The following is a 9,808-nucleotide window of genomic DNA, read 5'->3' on the forward strand; positions in this document are numbered from 1 at the left end:
GCCATGTCACAATGTCTAGTATGGTAGGAAGCAGCCCAGAGAGCCATGTCATGGTAGGAAGCAGCTCAGAGAGCCATGTCCCCATACCTAGTATGGTAGGAAGCTGCCGAGAGAGCCTTATCCCCATGCCTAGTATGGTAGGAAGCAGCCCAGGGAGCCATGTCATGGTAGAAAGCAGCTCAGAGAGCCATGTCCCCATGCCTAGTATGGTAGGAAGCTGCTGAGAGAGCCTTGTCCCCATTCCTAGTATGGTAGGAAGCAGCCCAGAGAGCCATCTCCCCATGCCTATTATGGTAGGAAGCAGCCCAGAGAGCCATCTCCCCATGCCTATTATGGTAGGAAGCATCCCAGAGAGCCATGTCCCCATGTCTAGTATGGTAGGAAGCAGCCCAGAGACCATGTCATGGTAGGAAGCAGCTCAGAGAGCCATGTCCCCATGCCTCTTATGGTAGGAAGCAGCCCAGAGAGCCATGCCTCTATGTCTAGTACGGTAGGAAGCAGTCCAGAGAGCCATGTCTCCATGCCTAGTATGGTAGGAAGCAGCACAGAGAGCCATGACTCCATGTCTAGTATGGTAGGAAGCAGCACAGAGAGCCATGTCCCCATGCCTAGTATGGTAGGAAGCCGCCGAGAGAGCAATGTCCCCATGTCTAGTATGGTAGGAAGCAGCCCAGAGAGCCATGTCCCCATGCCTAGTATGGTAGGAGGCAGCCCAGGGAGCCATGTCATGGTAGGAAGCAGCTCAGACAGCCATGTCCCCTTGCCTAGTATGGTAGGAAGCTGCCGAGAGAGCCATGTCCCCATGTCTGGTATGGTAGGAAGCTGCCGAGAAAGCCATGTCCCCATGCCTAGTATGGTAGGAAGCAGCCCAGAGAGCCATGTCCCCATGTCTAGTATGGTAGGAAGCAGCCCAGAGAGCCACGTCCCCATGCCTAGTTTGGTAGGAAGCAGCCCAGAGAGCCACGTCCCCATGCCTAGTATGGTAGGAAGCCGCCGAGAGAGCAATGTCCCCATGTCTAGTATGGTAGGAAGCTGCCGAGAGAGCCACGTCCCCATGCCTAGTATGGTAGGAAGCCGCCGAGAGAGCAATGTCCCCATGTCTAGTATGGTAGGAAGCAGCCCAGAGAGCCATCTCCCCATGCCTATTATGGTAGGAAGCTGCCGAGAGAGCCATGTCCCCATGTCTAGTATGGTAGGAAGCAGCCCAGAGAGCCACGTCCCCATGCCTAGTATGGTAGGAAGCTGCCGAGAGAGCCATGTCCCCATGCCTAGTATGGTAGGAAGCAGCCCAGAGAGCCATGTCCCCATGCCTAGTATGGTAGGAAGCCGCAGAGAGAGCAATGTCCCCATGTCTAGTATGGTAGGAAGCTGCCGAGAGAGCCATGTCCCCATGCCTAGTATGGTAGGAAGCTGCCGAGAGAGCCATGTCCCCATGCCTAGTATGGTAGGAAGCTGCCGAGAGAGCCATGTCCCCATGCCTAGTATGGTAGGAAGCAGCCCAGAGAGCCATGTCCCCATGCCTAGTATGGTAGGAAGCCGCAGAGAGAGCAATGTCCCCATGCCTAGTATGGTAGGAAGCAGCCCAGAGAGCCACGTCCCCATGCCTAGTTTGGTAGGAAGCAGCCCAGAGAGCCACGTCCCCATGCCTAGTTTGGTAGGAAGCAGCCCAGAGAGCCACGTCCCCATGCCTAGTATGGTAGGAAGCCGCCGAGAGAGCAATGTCCCCATGTCTAGTATGGTAGGAAGCTGCCGAGAGAGCCATGTCCCCATGCCTAGTATGGTAGGAAGCTGCCAAGAGAGCCATGTCCCCATGCCTAGTATGGTGAGAGGAAGCCCAGAGAGCCATGTCCCCATGCCTAGTATGGTAGGAAGCCGCCGAGAGAGCAATGTCCCCATGTCTAGTATGGTAGGAAGCTGCCGAGAGAGCCATGTCCCCATGCCTAGTTTGGTAGGAAGCAGCCCAGAGAGCCACGTCCCCATGCCTAGTTTGGTAGGAAGCAGCCCAGAGAGCCACGTCCCCATGTCTAGTATGGTAGGAAGCTGCCAAGAGAGCCATGTCCCCATGCCTAGTATGGTGAGAGGAAGCCCAGAGAGCCATGTCCCCATGCCTAGTATGGTAGGAAGCTGCCGAGAGAGCCATGTCCCCATGCCTAGTATGGTAGGAAGCTGCCGAGAGAGCCATGTCCCCATGCCTAGTATGGTAGGAAGCTGCCAAGAGAGCCATGTCCCCATGCCTAGTATGGTGAGAGGAAGCCCAGAGAGCCATGTCCCCATGCCTAGTATGGTAGGAAGCTGCCGAGAGAGCCATGTCCCCATGCCTAGTATGGTAGGAAGCCGCCGAGAGAGCAATGTCCCCATGTCTAGTATGGTGAGAGGAAGCCCAGAGAGCCATGTCCCCATGCCTAGTATGGTGAGAGGAAGCCCAGAGAGCCATGTCCCCATGCCTAGTTTGGTAGGAAGCTGCCGAGAGAGCCATGTCCCCATGCCTAGTATGGTGAGAGGAAGCCCAGAGAGCCATGTCCCCATGCCTAGTTTGGTAGGAAGCCGCCGAGAGAGCCACGTCCCCATGCCTAGTTTGGTAGGAAGCAGCCCAGAGAGCCACGTCCCCATGCCTAGTTTGGTAGGAAGCAGCCCAGAGAGCCATGTCCCCATGCCTAGTTTGGTAGGAAGCAGCCCAGAGAGCCACGTCCCCATGCCTAGTATGGTAGGAAGCCGCCGAGAGAGCAATGTCCCCATGTCTAGTATGGTAGGAAGCAGCCCAGAGAGCCATGTCCCCATGTCTAGTATGGTAGGAAGCTGCCGAGAGAGCCATGTCCCCATGCCTAGTTTGGTAGGAAGCAGCCCAGAGAGCCATGTCCCCATGCCTAGTATGGTAGGAAGCAGCCCAGAGAGCCATGTCCCCATGCCTAGTATGGTAGGAAGCTGCCGAGAGAGCCATGTCCCCATGCCTAGTATGGTGAGAGGAAGCCCAGAGAGCCACGTCCCCATGCCTAGTATGGTGAGAGGAAGCCCAGAGAGCCATGTCTCCACACCTAGTATGGTCACACATGCGCACTGATAAAAAGGCCGATAGTAGAAAGCTCACCGCTATGAATGATACTGGACGTTGATAATATAATATTTTTATATGAACTGATATTTCTTCATGGTGAGAAACTGAATCAAGTGGGATCACTGAACATATTTTATATGTTATTCTTGTTTGTAGGCTTAAGTTCATATTCTACTCGTGATATAAGTTTATTGTATATAAGTTTATTGTATATAATTGAAACACATTGAGTCTTATTTTTTAAAACAAGATTTCTAAATGGATAAGCATTTTTAAATCTATTTCTATATATGAGTGCCGTTATTGGGGTTTTGATACAAATCCTTACTGAAAATCGGGGACTGGGTGCAAAACATCTCTCTCTATTTTGGTTCTCGAATGCCCAAGGCAGGGGTTCATCCGCGCAATAACCATGGTGCCCCCTTGCACTTTAATACACACAGGAAAGGCGTCAAGTGTCTCCTTAAGGCGGTCCCAGTTAGGCGAAAAGAGCTGCAAGGGCAGAAACACCTCCTTAGCAATTCTGGTTCTTCGTTTTGGTTGGGAGGCAAGACTAAAGCTGACAAGTAAGACACAGAGACCATCCTGAATTATTCAGGATTGAAGAATAGCTCAGCCTAAGTCTTCCTGAAGGCCGAATACACAGGAAAACTTGATCGACAAAAAGAAAAACCATATTGAATGGAATTGCACTAAGTTTGTCAGAGCAAAGAACTTTACTCAGAACAGGCCCTTTCTCTGGTTTAGTTTACATTTTTTCAGTAGTTCCTAAGAAAGGTATTTGATGGGCATCAAAGGGCTTTGTATGTAGTTCTGTTTCTATTACATGTGTGATTGGTGTTATTCTTGACTGGTAATTTGTACATTTATCTGCAGATCCTGGGTAAAAATGTAAACATATTAACATCCCATTGAATGAGGAAGCATTATACCCATAGTTAATTTCAATATCTGTCCATCCACATTGGAATTACAGATCTGAGTTATATGATTATCTGAAAACTGTTAACGTGCTAGCATTATGCAATGTAAGACATTCAAATTTTACATTACTACAAAAATGTTGGGTTGCAGTGGGAGCCTGACCTCACCTTAAGGAGGATATGAGAGATTACAGAGGAGTTGACACTGCCCTAAAACACCATGAAATACTGTAGTATCCACAGGCCACTCACAGAAACCATAGACACGGTCCCCATTCTGCTAATTCTTAGATACATTGCGATCCACAGATCTAGTGATGGAAATAAATGTGGAAAAGGTCCTATGAGGTCAAAAGTAGTAGAGTGCAAAATGATCAGGATGGTTGCATGGTCGGAAATTCCATCCAGCTCTCGTGAATTCAAAAAGGACAGAGCCTCCATCTTGTGAACATTTTTGAAGAACCATGGATATAAAAATAAGCATTAAAAATGAATCCCACACTAATAAGAAATGCACTTAGGGTGGGAAGACTGAAGATAGGATCTGTCAGCAGTCCAAATCCTCCATTAAACCCTGTGTTGCATGGCCAAATGCCACACACAGTTGCTTTCATCCAATGCCCACTGCACATGGTGGAAGGCAATGCACGTTGGTCTCTAGGGAGAAAGCAATTTGCTGCGGGCCACTGCACCTGGGAGCATATGGGCTCAGAAATGTTGCACATGGTCAAAGCCCATAATCAGTGACTTCTGGTTTGTCCAGGGTCAAATATATGTTACTGCAATATCTAAAAAGTCAGTGTTAAACGTTTGTTAAAGGGAGGTGATGGTTCTTTATTTAAAAGACAGAATGTACTAAGGGCCAGATTTGAGAGACCCTAGTGCCTCGTTGCGCCACATTAGCGTCATTTTCTGACGCTAATGTGGACCAACAGGGAAAAATTAGCTCCGAAAAATGTACAAAGTGATGCAATGCATGCATTGAGCCATTTTGTAACCCTTTGCACTACATTATGCCTGCGCCAGGCATAATGTATGCAAATGGGGCGTTCCCCCATTAAGGGGACAAAAAAACATGGCACAACTATGTCTAAGAGATTTTTTTTGCGTCATTTTTTCCCTGAACTTTTAACGCATGCTCAAAGCAGGCGTGAAAAGGAGGCTCCCATTAGTTTCAATGGGCCTCTGGATGGTTTGCAGGATTAGCGTCAGAATGTTTTACGCTAATCCTGCAAAGGGTAAAACTAGAATGAAAAATTCTGATGCTAGTTCCCTAACTACCGTCATGGTGCGCCGTATATTAAATACGGTGCACACATGGTGGCATTAGGGGGGGCGCTAAGGGGCGCAAGATAAGTGGCGCTGCAGAAGGTGCAGCGGCACCTTTCATAAATCTGCCCCTTAATTTGCTCGTGCTTTTAGAAAAATAATAAATTTGAAAAAACGAATGTCTTCTTCTGTAATGTAAGTGGTGCTCATGAGCAGCAGTCCAATACCTTCGGGTCGAGTTTGCGCTATATTAACAAGAAAGCAAATCGTTCTGAATGGTGTGACTTTTCATTCAGGACTAGGACCGTTACGTGAAGCACATAGTGCATTTCCTATGCTGTCCGCTAGGTGGTACTATTTGTCAATAATTGACTTACCATGCGGCACAACGACCTGTATCCCACGGATACCACCTCGTAAACTAACTTAGAAAATTCTAATACGTATAGATCAGTGTTTTAAATAAATGTTCCCTTAGTTGGGGGTGATGGTGACGTACAAGGAACAAATGATAATTCTTTCATTACCTGACGCTGCTGCTAGGGCCCTAGTCGAGAGCTGGTTACTTGGAGAGATAGCTCCGCTGTATGACAGATTCAGGAGTTTAGCTCATTTTACTAACCATGCCCATTGCACCCACTTTCTGCTGCTGTAGTTGATAAAAAAGGAGTACCTGAGGTGGGTAATATTAAGTATTCTCCGTTACACAAATCAGTTTTAGATGTATTCTATCTAAAGGGCTAAATAATAGCTCCTAACAATACTATTACTACTACTAATAATAACAATAATACCACCACTACTGCTAGTAACAATAATACCACTACTACTGCTAATAATAATACCACTACTAATGCTAATAATAATACCACTACTACTGCTAATAATAACAATAATACCACTACTACTGCTAGTAACAATAATACCACTACTACTGCTAATAATAATACCACTACTACTGCTAATAATAACAATAATACCACTACTACTGCTAGTAACAATAATACCACTACTACTAATGATAATAACAATAATACCACTACTACTGCTTGTAACAATAATACCACTACTACTGATAATAATAATGCCACTACAAATGCTAATAATAATAATAACAATAATACCACTACTACTGCTGGTAACAATAATGCATTAGTATTATAACAAACATAATTAAAATAACAAAACCAACATCAATAATAATTTTGATAAATCACATTGTTATTACTGTTGAACTCTAATTATTACTGGTTATTATCATGAATATTATCATGAATATTACTGATATTAAATAATGACAATACATTCTATAGTTTTGTTGCAATGATGATGATGACTCATGGCGTAAGCCAGTGATACCCAAACTTTTGACATCTGTGAACCCCCGTTATATCATTATTGGAACCCAGAGACCTCCACTGAATCATTACTGGAATCCAGGGTCCACCACCCCCACTAACTCAGTATTGGGAGCCGGGGACCCGACCTACACATTGTCCATGATTTGAAATGCAAAACAATGCACAAAAAGTACATAAACAAGTATTCGTCAAACACATATACAACTGATAGCACATTTTATTTTATTTGCAAGCAAATATAAATAAAATAAATATTTTAATAGGAAGGTTGGAGCTTTTCTAAATTAAAATGAAGCCACATATTTTTCATACTATATTCTGTTTGATGCACCTGCAATGCTCCCACGAAACAATCTGAGGACACGTATTTTAATTTTAGCCAAAATTTCAAAATCCTTGACATTTACAGTACATTTTAAAATGTTTAATTGTGCATGTAGCCACTTTATTTCTATACACTTTATTAATCTGTTAATATTATATAATTTTCTAAGCAGTCGCAGACCCCCTGAGGAGGCTTCGCGGACCACGGGTTGGGACCCACTGGCCTAAGCCAATGTACTATAGAATATCAAGACCAGGTATATTGTGACACGCTAATATCGTGGAAAGAATATCTAGAGGTAAGTACATCAAGGGAAAGTATAGCTTTACTATTGTTAACTGCACGTTTGTGCACCTTGACAACATACAGCTCGTTAAGACACATAAATGTGGAGTTAGGTATATAAACTCAACCCTTACTTACTTTTTGATATTGTGTCCTTCAATATTGCATCCACGATATTTCGTTTCATCGAGATTCTTACTTATATTGCAGAGGCACACCATTGTTCGGTATGAAATGCCATCATTCTCTCTTTCCTACTTAGTTATATAGATATATTCCACAAGTGGCTCACTTATTTACCTTTCATGTTTTGTTAAGGTTTGCCATGACAGAAAAGTCCCAAGGATTGCCAACCCTTCTTCCAGTTTCATCAGAGGTCAAAGAATGAATGGGCAAAAAAACGGAGTTCTTAGAGAGCAGGTATGAGGCACATAGTTGGAGAAACATCGGGCCCCAACCTCTGAACCCTGGACCCTATAGGACACCTTACACAGAGCGGCTCTGCTCCATGCCTGCTATATGGCTGCCTGCTATATGGCTGACACGCCCCAGCTTGTGCAGCCTCACAGAAGCATTCATCTTTATGAGAAAGTGAGGATGTCCAAAGTCCTGAACTGCAGACGTGAACTACCAGAGAACCCCAGAGCATGGAGCCTCAGAATGTGCACCTGCCAGACCTCATGAGAATCCTCTGTGAGCCTCCAGGAAGACAGCAGAAAGTGCTGCTATAGAGAACAGTGGGAGGACCCAAACCCTGGTGATGAGAGAAGTTGTAGCAAAGGAACCACGCCATCCAATAACAGAAGAGAGCCACCAGGATGACAGCCACAGCTGCTACATGAGCTGAGCCAAGACACGGTGAAAGAGACGAAAAGGAAGGAAGAAGAAACAACCACCAGCACCCTGAAACCCGAGCAAACGGGAGACAACAGAAGAGAAGGTGATCCTGAAGCTCACAAACCACAGCGTAGAGGACAACCCCCTCCCCCAAAGCAGGAAGTCTCAGTTGATTCACCAACCTGTTGCCCCTATCATGGATAGAACCAAATCCAAAGAGAACGATACAGTCTCTGGAGAGCTTAGCACGACCACTGCAGCCAAGTGGCAGAAGCAACAAAATGAGTAGACACCCAAAGATGCCTAATTAATCCTGACTTGAAGCATTCATGTCCAGGATGACTGAGTCGTGAAGACCAAATAAGAATTCCAACCCAGAGCTCCTGCAGCAACCTCTGAGGCAGAGCCCTGTGGCGGATGGAGAGGGCAGGAAATGAGGTGTCCAGAGACAGAATCCAAAGAATCCAGAGCTTCAGGAGAATAAAAGAGACCAATCTAAAAAGTAGATACGCTGAAGGCACCAACAAGCCCAATGCTGTGTGGAAAAAGAGGCACCCAAGCCATCCACAAGGGCCAGGATTTGCAGCCCATAGTGAGCAGGTACTGAAAGTAGAAGAAGGGGTGTAAGAGAAATGACATTCAGATAGGCCAAGCCACCGGCAGGATCTGGGCTCCCAAGCCCACCCATGACCAGGCAATGAGAAAGAGGATGACCCGTGGTTGTCCAGAGGATGGTAATAGAAAGAGGCGCAGCACCCCACAGATCTCAGCCATTTCTTTTTATTTACGAATCTGAGTTGTAACAACCCAAAGTGGAACAGTAAATAAGACATAAAACAAGCATTTGTTTTTTTTTAAGGTAAGGGTGAGCAACATAGAGGTCATGGGTGTGGGGAGCAACACGGAAGGTGCAGATGAAGAACAAAGCAATATGGAGAGGCAAAGAAATATAGGGGATAGAAGGAACACAGAGTGCAGAGGGGCAGAAGTAACAGAGGGTCTGGATGGTGGAAGTCATACGGAGGGCATGGGGAGCAACACGGGGGGAGAGAGGAAAGTGGAGCACGAGGAAGAGAAGCTTAGGGGCTAGAGGGAGGAACAATTGGGAGCCAGAGCAGATGGGTGAGAATGGAATGAGAGAGAAACACACGAGAATGAGCACAATACAAAGGGAGCAAGGGAGACACAGCAACATGAAGTACAGCGGATGAAAGAGCCATACACGAGAGAGACAGCTTGAAAACACATGCACTCTCATAAAGTGCTCAATAAAAAATATAAAAAGTAGTGGTTCAAAAGAGAGAAGTAGGAGGACACAGGTGATGCATCTATGCTTCAGCGGAGGGACCAACACAAGAAGAGCTAGTAAAGCCCACATAATCTGACAAATAAAAAGAAGCAAATGAGAGTGATAATAAAGCCAACCAATGGAAAGAAATGGACCAGCTTTAAGCCCACTGTAAACTGACAATTGGTTGCTTTGCCAATAGACAGCTAAAAAATTTGCGTCAGCAACAAGAAACATAAGCATAGGACAAGCCAATAGGTTTGGCTATTTCATAAATTACAGTGTTTTTTTAATGTCTTGCAAACTTGTGCTTGTGAATTGGTGAGGGAGTTTATGTAAGAAAGAGGCAATGGTGTGAGAGCATGGATGGACAAATGAGTGAGTGACTAAAGGCATGGTTAATTAACAGGAGAAAGAGTGGATGAATGGATAAAAGGGTGAGTGCATTGATGAGTGGTTAAGTAAGAG

The 9,808-nt window shown here is 45.7% G+C and overlaps 1 protein-coding gene across 1 annotated transcript; it reads left to right on the forward strand.

Annotated features, from left to right (window-relative positions):
• The first annotated feature begins 403 nt into the window (after positions 1-403).
• On the forward strand, positions 404-3,058 carry LOC138301806 (uncharacterized). Its single transcript, XM_069242306.1, has one exon. The coding sequence runs from the start codon at positions 404-406 to the stop codon at positions 3,056-3,058; it is 2,655 nt and encodes an 884-aa protein (XP_069098407.1).
• Positions 3,059-9,808: the final 6,750 nt, after the last annotated feature.

The sequence above is a fragment of the Pleurodeles waltl genome, chromosome 6, assembly GCF_031143425.1.
Source record: "Pleurodeles waltl isolate 20211129_DDA chromosome 6, aPleWal1.hap1.20221129, whole genome shotgun sequence".
Lineage (NCBI taxonomy): Eukaryota > Metazoa > Chordata > Amphibia > Caudata > Salamandridae > Pleurodeles > Pleurodeles waltl.

What these genes read in the sequence shown, in the direction of transcription:
- LOC138301806 (XM_069242306.1), top strand. Translation starts at nt 404, where the DNA reads ATGGTAGGAAGCAGCTCAGAGAGCCATGTCCCCATGCCTCTTATGGTA.